The sequence below is a fragment of the Vidua macroura genome, chromosome 9 (genome assembly GCF_024509145.1).
Source record: "Vidua macroura isolate BioBank_ID:100142 chromosome 9, ASM2450914v1, whole genome shotgun sequence".
NCBI classification, from domain to species: Eukaryota; Metazoa; Chordata; class Aves; order Passeriformes; family Viduidae; genus Vidua; species Vidua macroura.
In genome coordinates, this window is record NC_071579.1 from 1,153,708 (window position 1) to 1,170,954 (window position 17,247).

The following is a 17,247-nucleotide window of genomic DNA, read 5'->3' on the forward strand; positions in this document are numbered from 1 at the left end:
AAGGCAAATGCAGGCTGGAGCTGAAAAGGAGGAGGGGAAAAAAAAAAAAAAAAAAAGAGGCTGAGCTCTAAAGTATTTGTGCTGGAAAGTAGCCCAGAGAGAGTAAAGGAGAAGCTTTAATTAGAAGCAGCTGCATAGCTGATGCAGCCCACAGGACATTTTCCCATTTCAAACTCTAGCTTTCAGAAATCATGATTTGAATTAAGTTGTATGTGAAATTTGTTCTTAAAAGATTAAATTCCTGTTGAAGTAGGCTAAGAGACCTCATGTGCTTCCAGAAAGTGCCAGAACAAACTTCATCTTCCTGTTTCTTTTTCTGAGTGCTAAATGGAAAACTGAGGAGAAACAGTGGCTTTTATTTGGAAAAGATTTGGTTTCCTGTTCTGATCATGTCATTTGGAGCTGACACAAGCTGCTACAATTTTAAGCTGCTCCGTAGACGAGTGGGTTTTTTTTCCTCTCCTAAAGAGAACTTGAAAGAGTAGGTTGGGATGAGAGCAGAGCAGGGGTGGTGGGAAGCTAGAGCTGCTGTTGAGTTTAATCATATCCTTTAAAAAAGTCTGGACTTAGATTGCATGTTTTCAGTGTTTGCCTCTGTTCTTAGAGAAACGATGTGGTGCTCAACGTGAATCGGGAGCAAATATTTGCAGTTTTGTCTACACCAACATTTAGAACTAAATTACTAGTATTTGTGCCTAGAAATGTTTTTGACAGGAGACGTGGTTGAAAATCTGGTCTGTAGGTTTTTTGTCCTTTAACATTCAAAAAGGATTGCACTGAATTGCTGGAGGGCAAAATTGCATCACTCTGTGACCAAGCACTTCTCCAGGAGGAGAACAAAATGGTGGGTACAAGGGCCGTGGCTACCTGACCTACCATCTTTCCACAGGCAGGCAGGCGTGTTCCTCTTTCCAAATAAAAAGAGCTCAAGTTAAAAGAGCTTTGCTCTTCCCTGTCGGGAGCGCTCCCCCATGTTTTTGTGATTACCCTCAGAAGATACCAGAACAAGCCCAGTCTTGGAGTGCTCTTCAACTTTGTACCAGAACATTTGTGTACAAAATGCCGGGCTGTTTGTTTGTGGGTGATGGTTGTCTCGGAGCACATATCTCAACTTTCCTTTTAATTCACACCAGCAATACTCTTAATCAGTGTTTAGGCTCCATTCTCCCTCTCGTCTAGAGGCAGCAGCCAAATGCACCTTCCAGTGTCCCTGAGCGTTAGGGACTGGAGAGGAGACCTATTTGGGGGTTTGTTTCCTTGTGGACAAAACATGAGGTGTTCCTCTAGACTTTCTGGTTTGCTTTACAGCCGTTCAATGAAAAAGCACTTTAGACCGTGGGGCTGAAGTTCAGCTTGTCTTGACACAACCGCGGGCTGCGCGCTGATGTCCAGAGACGTGACTTAGCTGCGGTTGCCCAGCCGGCCTGGGAGCAGAGGCAGAGCTCTGTGAGCAGGCTCCGGTGCCGTGGGAGTGGAGCCCTGCTCCAGCTCCTGGCACGGCTGTCTCTGCTGGCTGCCAGCTCTCGGTGCGATCCAGCTCCTAAAAGCCGTGCTGCAGCCCGCTGGCGTTTGGACTGCTTTCCAACCCGAAGCAAGGAGAGATTCTGGATGTTGAAGGAAGCCTCTAGCCCGCGTGGTTTAGGCCCAGAATAGCCCAGGACTGCCTCTTGTGTGATGTGGCTGTGGCTCACGCTGACACACGGCCTTGGGATGTCACACTGAGGATGGCACGGGAGGCAGAGGATATTCTGCATTGCTATTGTCTCAGGATTTGCTTTCTGTGACTTTATTAATCCTGCCTTGCCCTGCAAAATCTCTCCTTTCATGTCTGCTCTTGGGTATGAAGTTGAAAGTATTAAGGTATGGTGAAAGGAGCCTAACTTGGGTGTGGGCAATGGTAAATTACAATTATGCACGTCTGACTTTCCTGCTTTAGACAGATGACTGAAGCTAGTTAATAAATTTTAACATGAGAAAAAACAGTTGTGGTCATCTAGTAATGACCCCTTGCATAACTTGGATAATAACCTCTCTGAACAGCTCTGTTTGAACTAGCGTGCATACCCTCCCTGAAACAGCCAATCCTGGTGTTCTTTTAAACAAGCATGAGTGATGGAGAAATTCCACTACAACCTTAAATGCGTTGTTCCAGTTGTTTCTCTCCGCTGCTGAGAGACTGTGTACAAGTCTGTGTCTGAAAATAAAGATACTACCCTGTTTCTAATTTCAGTTCATCTGGGTTAAAGTTTTAAATGCTCAGTTCTGTTATCCCAGATCTTGTAGATTGGGAATTACTGTTAAATCCATGTTTCATAGTGGACACTTGGAGATTTTTATTAACTGTTTGTTCCCTTTTCCCTTTGCTAAATAGACTGAGCCACCTGAGCTTTTCATTGTGGCCAGAGTTTTCTATTAATCATGACTTGGCTTCTTTGAATTCATTTGAGCTCTTCCCTCTGAAAGAGCAAAAACCAGAACTGATGTAGTGGTTGTACCAAACATTTATCAGGTGTAGCATAATCTCATTTAGTCCTTCTTGATATTTGCCATTTGTACATGTAAATTATCCCTGGCCAAATTGTCATGCTAGGAACTCACATTTATGTGGCTGTTAGGAATCCCCAGAGCAAGTATGTTGTTCCCAGCTCAGTTTCCTGTTTTGGGGGGGATGCCCTATGTTTTGTTTCTAGATGTATGACTTTGCAGTGCTAAAGTGCATTTTGGGTGCTGACTGCCTTGTTAAGAATGTTGCTACTCTCTATCAAGAACTTGTCTTCTCTCCTATCTACATATTTGACCAGCATTGATGTTTCCCATTGTTAATAATCAATAGATGTGTTGAATCGCATAGGAACAAAGGCGGATTCTTGTAGGATTCTGTTTACTACAACTTCATGTCCATTCTTTGGTTTTGCAAGTTGTGGGGTTTTGTTGTGATGTTTTCGGGTTTTTTTGTTTTTGTTTTTTTTTTTTTAATGGTGGTGGTTGTTGCTGTTGATGTGGTTGTGCTTTTTTCTTCCTCCAATCTACCATACACTTTTAAGTGCATAAGGAAAAAAGCAGTCTTTTTACTGTTACATTCCTGCTTGAGGACCAGAGACTGTGCATTTCTAGCTGTTGGAATCTCCTCCCTTCAGATATGAGTAACTCACTGATTTAATAATTGCCCCTTTCCTGATCTGAAGCATATCTAATGTTCATCTCTGTTTTTTTTTTTTTTTTTACAGTGAAATACGTGTTCTCTTGGGCTGTCTCTTGGGTTACTCACAGGTTAGAGCAGGCAGCTGTGCACTCCAGAAAGAGCTGCAAGGGGACAGTCCTGTGTGTTAGGTGTTACTTTTATCCAGTACGTACCCTTGCAGCTTTCTGCTACCTGATAGAAGCAAATGGACCTGGGCGGGGGGGGCACGGAGGTGGGCTTTGCAGGCTTGCTAGCCTGGATCCTCTGTCCCTGGAAGTTAAATGGTAAATCTGTAGTACAAAGGCCAGTTAAAAGATGGATTACAGCTGACAAGCGTAGTCAGACTGTATTGACATAAGTTTAGGTTAGAGAGAAGTAACTGCAATTATTCTGCAGTCGGAGATCTTTGTATAAAATACTGCCCTGGCTGTAGATAGTGTGTGTGTACTCATTTTTCTGTGGGAGACAGAGGAACAATGACCTTGTCGTTAGGGTGCTCGCCAGGGGCGTGGGAGACCTGACTGCAGCGCTTGTGTTGCTATTTGAGTGCAGGCTGCAGCCAGTCCCAGTCCCAGATGCACTTATCAGCATGAGGATAACAGTGTATTCCTGTCTCACGGGAGCCTTGTGGAGAAAGGGTTGCTGCAGATCTCCAGGTCCCCAGACACTGCATTTGCACGATGTTTAGAAATATTCTTGGAAGATGGATAATACCTGGTGTTAATGCCTTATTGAAGTGCTTGATTTTCTTCCAGAAAAGGGTGCTTGTTAGAATTGGGAGTAGGTGTAAGGAATTGTTACTCAGCAGTTCTTTAACACGTAGGCTTTTACTGAAGTTTTGAAGGGAAGTGCAAAAATGAGGTTCTGCATTTGATACAGCCCTGATTGAATGTGGTATTTATTTTGCAATGAGCGATTTCACCATTTGCACTTTAGTTTTCAGTGCTCTCATTTGAGACAGTCCCACAGGAAGTCCCTGTTACACGTGTGACGTCAGCCTTTAGGTTTGTTAGTGTCACCATCAATTATGGCAAACTTCAAGACTTTTGGTGGTCATGGGACTTAATTCCTGGAATCTTCCCAGAACAGCAGGGCTTCAGGTGGGACCGCTGCACTTCATTTCTCCTCTCTTGCAGGTGTCGAGAAGGCTTTCTTGGAGACTACTGTCAGTACCGAAACCCCTGTGAGAGCAATACCTGTAAGAATGGGGGAACCTGTGAAGCTGCATCCCTGATAGGAAAACCAACCTGCAAGTGTGCCCCAGGATTCACGGGGGAGGAATGTCAGTACTCAGAATCTCACCTCTGCTACGTGTCCCAGCCCTGCCTGAACGGAGGCACTTGTCACCCCCACGGCCAGGACACGTACGAGTGCGTCTGTCTTCCAGGTTTCACAGGTGGGCTTCTGCATCTGTGCCTCCAGACCCCCTCCTTTGGGAACAGCTTCGCCCTGGAATGTTCTGGGGCAGTTGTAATATGCTCTCAAACTTTCTAGCTCCAGCGCAGGAAATGAGAGGAAGTCTAAATGACTTCATGACCAAAAAAAGCAAAGGGGAATAGGGAATCAGACTCCCTACCCTTTACACGTAAGCAGAAAAATATTTGGATCTTGTGGGGTTGTCCACATGGGAAAACTGAATGCAGAATCTACTCTGGAGTGGCTATTACACTTTGAATTCAGAGTCTAGTTTCTAGGGGAAAGAAAGAAAAAAAAAAAAAAAAAAAAAAAAAAAAAAAAAAAAAAAAAAAGGCAGCTAATTTGGCCAGCAAAATCTTTCTATGGGAAAACAATATTTTGATGCTGGAGGGGAAGCATGGAAATTTATTCCTTATTTATTCCTTTCACTCTTGAAGGGGAGGTTGAAGAAGAGTGGCTGTCAGTGTGTGTAGTATGACTTCAGGTAATTTTAAAAATCATAACATTCTGTATCTTGCTGCAACCTGGTCAACGGCTTTGTACTGTAACCACAAATTCATTTCCATTTCAGGTATAATACGGTAAAATGCAGACATCAGTTTTCCTGTAGTAATGTAAAGATCTAATTCAGTAAAAATTTTGAGGCAGCATAAAAGGCATACTGTTTTCTACAGAAATAACTTCTTTGTCAATCTGCCTTGATTTCTTAAAGGAAAGGAATGCCAGTGGATTGATGCCTGCACATCTCAACCTTGTGCCAATGGAAGTACATGCACTGTGTCTGGAAATAAGTTCTCCTGCACCTGCCTGGCGGGCTACACTGGCCAGAGGTGTGAGACAGACGTGAACGAATGTGCCACGCCGGGCCTGTGCCAGCACGGTGGCACCTGTGTCAACCTGCCCGGCTCCTACCGGTGCCAGTGCAAGCTGGGCTACACGGGCCACCGCTGCGAGAGAGTCTACGTGCCCTGCTCCCCGTCCCCCTGCATGAACGGGGGCACCTGCCACCAAACCAGTGACTTCACCTTCGAGTGCAACTGCCTGCCCGGTAAGGCTCCAAGGAGCTCGGCGCCGCAGCCTTGTTTCTACACCCCTGCCTGCTCCTCCAAAGAGCTTCTCTCAGGGTTTCTGTGGGACGTGTGTGCAATGTCAGGTGCAAGGGAGAAATCTCAGCAAGGTGGGGAGCTCTGTAGGATGTTCGTTTCTGAGTGCCAGGATTTCAGGACACAAAAGGAAGGAAGGGGAAGACGGTTAGAAATTACAAATTTCTTTGGAGCCCAGTTCATTGGAGTCAGAGAATCAAATAGGTAAAGTCTACGAGGTAGATTCAAGGAGATTAGGGTGGCATCTCATAACACCCATTTGGAATGTGAAATTCCATGAACATAAGCATCTACAAGTACATTGTTTTGTGTCAGTAAAGGTCTCAGTTAACTTCAGTGTTTGAAGATTGCATGTGTCTTTTTCCTTCTCTGTCTGTAGCCCTAAGACACACTAAGTTCTGTGCTCTTATTTTTTTCTTTCTCCAGTTCTTCCAATTCTAACAGAACATCAGTTCCAACTCACCACACCCTTTTTGTCTCCAGATAAATTTTGATTGCTTGTTTTCTGCTGCTGTTTGCTGCCCTGAGTTCATGCACAGTAGGGGTGATATGCTAGCTCAGGATCAGGGGCTGCACTGGTTTTGTGTCACCTCTACAAGTGGCCATGTGCCACCTGGTTGGGATGCTGGTCTCATGCTGTCCTCTTCCCTATCCACTTCTCAGCCTTGACCACAGGGCCCTACTAGTTGTCTTTGCATATTCAGGGTATTTTTAGGCTGATTTTTTTTTTTTTTTTTTTACGGAGTAATTCAACTCCATGGGAAACTGACTGTTTGGAAATGCTTTTGCCTAGACTTCCTACTTGAGTGTATTGCAGTTTGGCACACACAGACTCAGTGTGTGGTAATCTAGAAAAGTAAACTCTCTTCCCTTAAGCATGTCTCTACTGTTATTTATGTGAAAGATGCAGCTACCCTATACTGTTTGGGATGGAATAGAGTGGCTGTGTTCTCACGAAGATAATCTAAAGTCACAGGTCTGTGTGGAAAGGGCATTTAGAACTCGTGAAAACTGTTCCCTTTTTGGAGACCCTTGTCTTGAGGTGTTGGCTCAAATGACCTTAAACATACATTGCCAACCTTAGTGTCTGCACAACGACTTTCTGGGTTGTCTGAGCAGGCATGTGACTTTGAAGAATTTTGCCAAGTTAGTCTAAAAGTAGAAGGATGGATCCTTATTTTTGAAAGCGATTGTTCTAACTATGCTTGGAGGGAGAGCGCTCTGAAAGAGTCTTTGAAAATGCAGTATCTTAACTAACCATTGCCCTGGAGGAATTTATTGCTTTTCTGCTTTGCATCTTTTTAAAATGAAATTATAAACCAAGTATCTCTGGATTAACAGTCTTGTCCAGAAATTCAGAATTTCATTTAAAGGCAGATCTGTTCATCCAATTCAAGGACTTTAAGGTCTCATGCAGGTGCAGTGTAGTGGGAGGAAGAAGAGAGAAAGATGAAGTTGGAAGGACTTGATCCTGTCAAGCTGATGAGTTTGCTTTAGAGATTTTCTTACAGGGGCACGAGACTGAGTAGGAGCAGACTTTCCCTTAGACAAGTGTGTGGGCTGGCTGAAATATTGTCAGGAAATGGAAATGAGATTACTATAGTAACAGTTACACACCTACTCTCCTCACACGTTTTGGATTATTAGCTGTCTTTTTAAACTTGTTACACAGTGTGTATTGTGGGGGTGAATTGATGTGGCTCTGAGCGCCTTTACTTTTCTATTTCCTGTATTTGTTTAAGTTGGCCATGCTGTTTTGCTAGCTTGATTTTTTTTTTTTTTTTTTTTTTTTAAACCAGTTATTTGAAAAACAGCAAAAAAGGGAGCTGTTGGAGAGGCCCAAATGCTTACATTAAACTCTCTGATAAAGGCAGGGCACCCGGCCATTTCTTTCCCCCCTTAGTGCAGAGCATGCAGAGCAGAATTTCTGAAGTGTTGGAAAAGGTTCTGTCTGGGAAGGAAAGGTCAACAGAAAGAGAAGAGAAATGGTGGCCTGTCATGCCTGGGGAGGATGTGAACAAGGCCTGCTCCTCTAGAAGACAGTGCCAAGATTATGGAGGAGAAATTCCACTTTAGACTCCCTCTCTGAATTGGAGCGATGCCGATGATGCTGTGACTATAAATGGAATTGCTCTGGCCCTTCTGGACTGCCTTCAGATGCTGCCATCGCTGAGTGTTCTGGCCACAGAGGCAGGAGGCAGTTACATCTCAAACTGCTGGAGTGGTTTTTGATAGGATTTTGCATCTCATGACCTGTAAAAGTACTTTGAAGAAACTGTGCCCAAGCAGCAGTTTAGGCATAATTAGGCTATTACTGCACTGGCCTTGAAATGGGTTCTTGTTTCCTGTAGATGTTTCCTTCTTAGCTTTTCAGTGAGTTTAATCTATTTGTAAATACAGATAGGTGAGAATGAGAGCTTGAAAAAGTGGGAAAAACCTAGAACCTGGAGCTGTGTGTCACAGCAGCTTCTTCTACTGTCACACGAGTACTGTTTATGTACAGTGCAGTCCAGCTGCTATTTAAAATTCCCAGGTTCCCCATGTCACTTGTGGATGTACACAAACAAATCCTGCATTAGGTAATCCTTGAAGTCATGTGTGTTAAGTCAGAGTTTGGTGGCAAGCATCAAGTGAAGTTGCATATATACACTACTGGTTTTGCATCTCTCTGGAAGGTAACCACATTTTTTTTATCCGTTTGACTTAATAATTTTTCCTCTGGGCTTTGTTGATTTAAGTAGGAACAGGATTGTAGGCAAGTGAGCATGTTAGGTCAGTCATAACAGTGTAGTAGTGAAAAGAAAATTCCTTGTAGGAGATGTAACCTGAAGCATTAGCAACTCCTTTGAATATAAGAATGAGCTAGTAGTTATAAGTATTTGACAAAAAAGGGCTTCATTTGGCAACTAACCTTTAATGGAATGCTAAACAAGTCAATAGAGGAAGTTCTTAGCTGGGAAAGTGATTATTCATTGTTATCCATCAAAATAATTACCCATTAACTAGGATAAGGACCCTAGGGAATTCCAAGGGCTTGTTCAGGAAGCGATCTGTCAGGCTGGAGCGAGCTGTTTGTGAGAGCTGCAGCACTTCCCGGGAAGAGGAAGCAAGCTCACAGGGGTTCCTGGCCGGGCGTCACGCCGCGCCACCGCTGGGGCCCGATGCACACGGAGCTCCCCGTGCTGCCCCTCGGGGATGAGCACCTTCCCCTGAGCCCTGGGCTTCTCCCTGGCCGCAGCCCTGCGGTTCCAGCTGAGGTGGGTGCCCCTCTGCTCCAGATGAGCAGCCCAGGTGCTACCTGGAGTAGTCCAGCTTAAGTTTAGCTCTCCATCCCTGATTTCCTGTCAGCAGGCCCTAAGTCTGGAAATAACATGACATTTTTCAGGCATAATTTCCTGTCCTCAGTCCTAACTGGCCCTGAAACCAGCCTAGAAAGTCTGAGGTGTGATTTATAGGTTGAAATAAGGCTAGAGGACTAAGATTTAGAGGGAATTGGATCAGATCCTCTGCAACAGGGTGGAGATTTCAGATGACATAGGAATAAAGTTATCTGCTTGTGTCAGTCTGTGTACTAGGGGAAGAACAACATGCTGTTAGCAGTGGGAACGCTTTTCCCCTTGAGGTTCTCATTCCTTAGTTTGATGTGCTTTGAGATACGGAGCAAAAGTCAGGATATGGATTGCAAACTGCTCTCGTGCAGGGAGAAAACACAGGACAACATGTAAGTCCCAGCACAGGGGGGAGCAGGAAACAGTGCCAGGTGTCCAAATACATTAAAACAGAGAACTCTGGCTTTCTGGAAGAGAGTCAGGTTATATAACTGCAGAATTAGATCCTGGGACCCAGCTAGAGAAAAGGTCACATATCTCAGAGCAGCTCTTTGGTAGTATAACCGGTCAAAATGTGAAAATATAGAACAGCTTGGTGAGATTTTAGTAGTGGGGTGACTTCCATGCTTTATTCTGCAAATTATTGAGCCTTTTAAAATTTGTGTGAAGTACAGTGAGAGAGTGTAAATGCCTGCTGTCAGAAATTTGTTTACTAGAAAGTAGGGCTGGTCTTCATATTATACAAACCGAAGAGATAAGAACTTAAACCTTTTGTCGTTGTGGGTGTTATTTCCATCCTGATCATGTGCTGGCATGAGTGCAATATGTGATCAGTGGGATGATTCCTCCCAAGCTGGAACACAAGCTGATAGGACACCCTTGTGTTTTACAGCTGAGCCTTTGCTCAAGCTTGGTAGCTTTATACACTTTTAAACATGGGGATCTAAAGCTAATTGTTTTCCCTGGTGGTTGTTCTTCAGCAGCTTTTGCCAGGAATGTGCTGCTGTAATGATGAGGACTCTGGGAAAGCATGTTATATTTCCTCTTTGTTTTAAGCTTCCCTACTGTCACAGAATTTCTAGGATCTTGGGTGGAGGTTGGAAGGGCTTTGAAGGGATGGAGTAATATTGAAGGTCTTGTAGTTTTGGGTGGTTTTTTTTTTTGTTTTGTTTTGTAACGTTGAGTCTGTTGTTCCTTGCTGATGCTAATGCACTTGATACAGCTTGGAGCTTCCCAGCTCTTCTGTAGAGCTGGAGAAGTTCAAGAGATGGGAATGCATATGAATCACCTCAAGTCTCTGGAGAGCAGCAGTAGTCTGGAGAAGCTGGCTCAGAGCTTTATAGTCTCAGTCTCATCTGCCACACAGCACGATCTGTGCTGGAGCAGATGTTACTGAGAGGGTCTGTGTGACTTGACACAGATGTTGTGGAAGCGTCTGGAACAGGGCATCAAAAGTAGAGGGGTTGAAGCATGATTTTGGATGAGAGAACTGTGTCATGTTAATATTGCATTCCAAAGCAGTGAAGAGGCAGAGCTGGTGTTTGAAATTAACATGTGTGTTCTGGAATCATTTACTTCATCCATATTAGCATGCATTCCACTTGTGCTTTGATAAATAGCTCTCTCATCCAGCAGAAATGGCAGGTTTATTTAATGAAGCATGAAATAAATCAGCAAGGGAAATCAATGGGAAGACACATCACTGACAGCTCCCTTCCCTAATGTCCCCACTTCTCCTTCTTCGAAAAGGAGAGGGAGCTCTAGCAAGACTATTTTGTCAGTGTGTTCATTAGGATTTTCATTGGGGAAGGGTATCTGATTTCTTCTGCTTTTCAGGCAGGGCTTAGTATGTAAGCATCACTTGGGTGGTGGCTGATTTGTTGATTGACTGACTTGTCTAACACTGAAGAGAGCCAGATCAAGACTTTAGAAACTCCTTTTCAAAGGAAGGACTTTTCTTTGAGGTATCCAAGGCAGACTGTGCTGAGGTATCCATGAAATGAATGCCAGCCCTTTTTTTACCATGGGAAAAACTTGTCCTGGCTGATGCTTGGTGGGCAGTGACAAGTTATCTCATGGTAATGGAAATGTCTTGGTCTTCACTTTGTTTGCTTTGAATGACAGTGCTCCTCAGTCACTTAAAGAGAAACTCCTCAAGCCCTTGGGGTTGTGAAAGCACAGTTGGCCATCTACCCACGGTGGAAGTGTTTTAACCGTGTCACCTGACCCGCATGCTATCAGCAAAGGCATTCAACAAAGTGGTGCTAGGTGGGGATTCACCAGGATTAGGTGAACAGAGCAAATGTTCAAGGAAAAGAAAAGGAGGGGAAGCTGCGTGAGGGGTGAATTCTCTCCAAAAGAGCTTGGAAGCCCTTTTCAGCGTGCTGTTGTTTCTGCTTTGTCCAGGTTTCGAGGGGAGCGTCTGCGGCCACAACGTGGACGACTGCCCGAACCACAAGTGCCTGAACGGGGGTGTTTGCGTGGACGGGGTGAACACCTACAACTGCCGCTGCCCGCCCCAGTGGACAGGTACGTCTGGGGGGACCAACCAGGCATGATGGCCCTGACCCCATGCCTGTGCCTGTGCAGTCAGGGCCAGCTGCCAGTGCAACCCTTCAAAGAAAAGCTGTCGGCATCAGAACCGCCACAACGAGGGACAATTTCCCCACGAGTTGCGCTTCTTGTGTGGATTTACTTTGTAAATGGAGAAGCGTTTTCCAAAAGCACCAGACGTGGCTTTGCTGTTACACCTGTGGGCATTTGCTGATACATTTCAAAGTTGGGATAATGATCATGTTGATTATAGTAATGCTGCTGAGAAACAGGGCAAATCTGAAAGGTAAGGGGGAAAGGAGGGAAGAGTAGTGTATATATGGGAAGCTTATGGTTTTGATACTGTTATTTTCCTGCTTGACTTTTTTTTATCTAGAGTTCTCTGACTCATAAATGAGTCTGAAGGGGAAAAAAGTGTGAATTTCAAGAAAGTGTTATGCACAATATAAGGAAGCAGCTTACAGGAAACGGTGTCGTATTTAGTTGCAAAATGTCTCCATACCTCAAAAATAAACAAACACCTCCGGTTTTGGGCTGAGTTTTTTTGAGTCATACTAGTCTTTCTTAGCTGACGCACTTTTTCAGCTGAGTATGGTTTTGCCCTTATTAGAAAATCATAGGGAAAAAAAAAAAAACATCCTAAAACCAGTTTTTAAAATGCTTTTTTCCTCAGAGAACATTAATTCTGGTTGTAAAAAGTTTGTCATTAAATGCGAAGGAGGCTGCCAGTTAAGAATCCTCATTAACTTAAAAGAATTATATATTCTTAAATGAAGTGAAAACCACGTAAGAGTGAAGTGCACCACAGTTTGCATAGCTCTTTGAAACCATGTGCAAATAGGAGAAAATGAGTCCTTCCCTCAATGAGCAAGTGTCCTTGCTTCTGTACTACTTCTCCATGTCCTGAAAGCCTGCAGAAAGTGAAACCCGCAAAGGAAAACATGAGAGCTTGGGTGTGGAGCAAACAAACCCTTAGTGACCCCTATAGTCTTGCTCCATCCCACAGAAATTATAACCCTTGTTATGATTTCTGGCGCCTGTCAGTAGCAAATTAACCTGTCTTGCTCCCAAGCACAGAGGGTATAATGATCATGAGCATACAATCTCCAAGGGATTATTATTCCAGCATCATAAATTTAGCTTGGCTTCCAGGATTTAGGTGGATGCCTGCTGTCAGCTAGGGATGACTTCTGCAACTCCCCTGGAAGAGACCTTGGTCACTCTACCAGCAGCAATAGGCTGTGATTCTGTTAGGCTTTGTGGTAGATTGTCTCCCCAGGCTGCTCTTTGCAATGCAGTTGTGGTGGTTCCCTCTCTGAACCTCTTATGGGCTCTGAGTGGCATTGGGAAAAGTGGTGAGGCAGCGTTGTGGCCTTTCTTGTGCCATCTTTCTCCTGTGTGGATGGCACTTTCAGAAAACCTTGCGTGTGTGAAGGATGCTTCCTTCCAGGGAAACCCTGGAAAGAGAGAGGAGCTCCCCCAGCATTAGGTCCCCTTGGCTCTCTGGCACAATTTAATGGAATGGGCTTTCTGAGAATTTCCTTGTTTGTGGTGCAGCTGAAGTTATCAGTGCAGCAGTGGATTTAGCTGATGGCTTCTCAAGGCCGTTGTCTTTCTAGGATTAGGTCAGTGTGGAAATAAAAATGATCTCACAATTTAGGAAGCAGCAGCTTGGCTGTTAGAGCAATGAAGGTTAGAACCTTTATGGAACTTGACTGTTCTGTCTGGAATGCACAGTGCAAGTTTCTAGGACTCCTCTCTGTCATCTCAGTAGCAATTTTTGTGAAAGAAGCTTTTTTTTTTTTTTTTTTTTTTTCCTGAATGGACTCCAATCTCTTCCCTGCATCTTCAATTAGAGACCAAGAGGGTGAGGAAAGCACTAAACCACTACACATCCAATGCAGAGACATGAGAGGTGACACTGAGGCAGGGCTCAAAACAGGGAGGATGGATAGAGGACTTCTGCAATAGTTTGGAGAGAAAGATGATCTTTTTTCAAGGTTAAACTGCAGTTAGTGCTGACAGGAGTAAACAATAGAACATCAGTTGTTCAGCAGTAAGGAAATGCATGAGTGCAGGTCCATCCTTTACACACAGGGGTTTATAACATTCTAAATCATCTCTAAGGTAAGTAAAGAGGGGAGAGCTGAGCAGGCAGCTCTTTTGGAGTCTGTCCTGATAAATGCTATAGCTCAACAGGGCTAAACTGTGAGAATGAACACTTCAGGAAAACAAAAGCTTCCAATGAGATCATGAGATTAGAGGACATTATGTACTGCCTAAAAAAAACCAAAAGCCCAAATACCCATACCTGTAAGGAAACATCAACCAAAAATGAAAGGATGTTAAGTTTTCTAAGAATACCTGACTGTGTAGATGTGCTGTATTTGTAACAGTCTCTGATTTCAAATACTTGTCAACTATTCTTGGGGAAGATTGAGTTTGTCTGCAGTTTTAGTCTTTATTTAATCTTTGTGCTGTGGGTGATGCTCACTAGTGTTTGTTAATATGGTTTGTGCTTCATGGCACAGAGAAAGGAGTCCCATTCCTTGCTAGAAAAATTAAGAAGTTGTACTGCATCTGATCAAGAAAAGTTTTGTGTAAAATAATATTGGAGCAACCTTTACTGAGACAGAATTTGTCCTAGTTCCTTTTGGTAACCATCTGCCTCTTGTAATTCCCTGACAGGGGGTAGGCTGGACTACGTAACTATGCTTTTTTTTTTTTTTTTAAATACTCTTTTCTTTTGCTGCTTGCTCCTACTTTTTGTGATGCTGTTTGCCTTCAGTCTTTTTTCCTGCTCCTCAAACAGAGCTCACTGCTCCTTTTCTGTTGAAGTGCCTGCCTTCTCATTCTCATTTTGCTGTTTTTTCCGGAAAGATAAAATCTTGCCTTTCAAAAACAATGATGTGAAATTCCTGCTGTCACCAGTGTTTTTGTCACCTTCAGAGTTCTCGTATTTCATATGTTTACAGTGATTATCAATCTCATAAATTTGTAACTGGCAAGGCAGTCTCGGGTGTGTTGGGGTGAAACTGCCCCAGATCTTTCCTGTTGCTGAATGTTAACTGATTGTTGGTTTGTTTGAAGATGACTTTATCTTGTCCCAGGATACTGCCTTTGTTAGAACCAGTGTTTGTTGGGTCTTTTCAAAGATGTGTAATGAAGCTCCACCTTTCCTTGGAAACAGTCCTGGGTGCTTTTGTGAGAGTGTGAAGTCTATTCCTCTGTGCATGACAGGACAGAGAATTTGGTGTAAGTGTGGTTTGAGTCAAAGTTAGCCAAAAATCCTGGCTAATATCAGGATGAAGTGCCATGTGAGGACTTTATGCTGCTGTTTTATGCTGCTGTTCTTCAGCCTCACTGTGGTCTGAGGAGGGAAGTCACCACCTTCTCTCCCTGCTCACAGACACTCTTCCCCTTCCCTTGAGCTGGCTCTGGGATTTGTTGGACTGTGCCACTTTAACTCACTAATCTAGTAAAAAAACCTGTCCAGTTTGCCTTTTTTTTTTCCCCCTTTCTTGCCTTTTTTTTTTTTTTTTTCCTGGGATCAGAAATTAAAAGTCGCAGAGCAGTCTCAAAATGACTGGATGCAGAGGGAAGTGATGGCAGTCCGGGGCTGAAAGTCGTATGGAAGATTAGGGTGTCCTTCCACACACATGAGGAAACCATCTGAGAATTTAAAGGCTACTCAGTCATTCAAGCTACAATTAATCTAAAGAAACATAGCTTGGTTTAAACTGTACCTGTTGATTCTGTTGACCTAACCTGTGCAGCTTTGGGTCTAGAAAGATGTCTTGGGTGCCTATGTGATTACCAATACTAAATGCTGTAAATGCTTACGCTTTTCTTGTATGTCTAAGAAAGACTCCTGCTCCCCTGGAAAGTCTGCAGTGTTTTAGAGGCTCACCATGAATTTGTTTTTGGCCCAAATCATGTTTCAGGAGCAGTGCACAGCACAGATAAAGATTTGTGCCCTCCATGGAGTTAAGTCTTTTGCACAGTTTGCTGCATCAGAAGCTGTGGGGTGAGTCTCTGGGTTTGGGGGACCCCGTGCCACTCTCAAGCAGGTTCTGGAAGATCTACATTATCATACTTCACTTGCAGGCTTGGCCTGCTTGCTCCCTTTCATTGTTTCTACCCCTCTGGCTGGGAAGGCAAGACTCCCATGGCAGTTATATTTGTTTAGGCTTTGTTTTCCCCTGAAAAGAGGGCTCCAGTGAACTGTATATTTTAAAATCTAGGCGACCTTTGTCTCTAAGGGAAGCACAGTGTGCTAACAGCTGACTCCACCAAAGAACTCCAGCACTGGGAGCTAGCTTAAGCAGCAAATGTTTGTCTTGAGCAGAAAAGCTCTTCAGGCAGCAGGGCTGTGCTTTTTAATTAAAATAGCTGTTAGCCTGGTCATATGCTCTTAAACACTAGCACAAGGGTTACTTTTTCTGCAGAGCTTTAGGCAGGAATTTTCAAAGTGGGCGTTAAGGGTTTGATGCCTATTTAATTAGAGTAATATTTGCTCCCTGCCTTGGTTTTCTTTGAAAGTCCCAGTCTTAAACTCTGGGCAGACGTGACTTTCCTTTTCTGAGAAGGAGGATAAACATCAAAAGGCTAATATGTAACATTTTAATGTAAGATCATATGCTCCGGTATTTTGTTTCTTAAAACTTTCTTTACCAAATATCACTTTCCTCAGGTCTTGTGTCACCACAGTACACAGTGACAAGTCATGTTAGTTGAGTGTTCCAAAAAATGCTGCCTTCTTGGAGTACTTAGAGGGTCAAAATGTAGAGGAATTAACTCTGACAATAGGTGACATGGATGATAAATATTGAACATGCCAGTCTCCTAAATCATTAAACATACATCCTTGCTATTTTACGGAGAGTGTTGATGGTTATGTGACAGAGAGCCCTGTCAGGGCTGTTCTCTTTTCCCTCCTGGTGATGTCCCAAGACCTTTGTGTGAGCTCAGGGAGGCTGGGTCATGCTCCCATGAGAACTGCAGTCATCTTCCCCAGCAGCGCAGCAGTGATCAGCTTCCTGGTGCTTTTCCAGGCTTTATTAAAAAGCAGAGTGGCCTCTTTGGTACTGGCTGGGATCTGTCTATGCCAAGCTTGACCAGTTGGCTGGTATCACTGCAGTGCTATCTCCAAGAGACAGCTCTGACAGAGGCCAAGAGGGATCATGATTTGTTTTCTTCCGTCATGTTTGAACTGGCAGATACAAAGGGAGCAGGGAGCACGTGGCAGCCTCCAGAGCTGGCAGCTCCAAGTTTGAGTGTACAAGTGATTCGAAGTTCTGGACACAAACAGACTTTATCCTGTATGTTGTTGGTTTCTCTTGTGGCCCTTGATCTTGGTGTCGTGCAGAGGGGATGGATTCCAGAGGCGTTAAAGGTTACACCCTTAGTCCTTTATCCGGTATGGATTCTGGGACACCTACCACAACCTCCTGTTTGCTTGGTGCTGCTTTTCATTACCAGGCCTTGGGTGGGAGGCAGCAGTAATAAAACACCTGAGGTGTTAACAGCTGAGCTGATGTGATGACAGAATGGCAGCATCCAACGCTGCCGCCTCTTCCTTTATGCCTTTGGTGGCTTTCCAGCTCGGGAAATACTCTGAGCAGTCAGATGTGCCAAATGATCTCTTATGGAGATGTCCTTGGGT

At 44.0% G+C, this 17,247-nt stretch overlaps 1 protein-coding gene across 2 annotated transcripts in view; it reads left to right on the forward strand.

Moving 5' to 3' along the window:
• Positions 1 to 17,247, forward strand: part of NOTCH2 (notch receptor 2) — an 82,926-nt gene that overhangs the window by 14,794 nt on the left and 50,885 nt on the right. For both annotated transcript variants that reach the window (XM_053984758.1, XM_053984759.1), the window contains exons 3-5: positions 4,318 to 4,577; positions 5,310 to 5,645; positions 11,436 to 11,558. In XM_053984758.1, the coding sequence (XP_053840733.1) occupies positions 4,318 to 4,577; positions 5,310 to 5,645; positions 11,436 to 11,558 (719 nt within the window). The remainder of the gene's footprint in view (positions 1 to 4,317; positions 4,578 to 5,309; positions 5,646 to 11,435; positions 11,559 to 17,247) is intronic.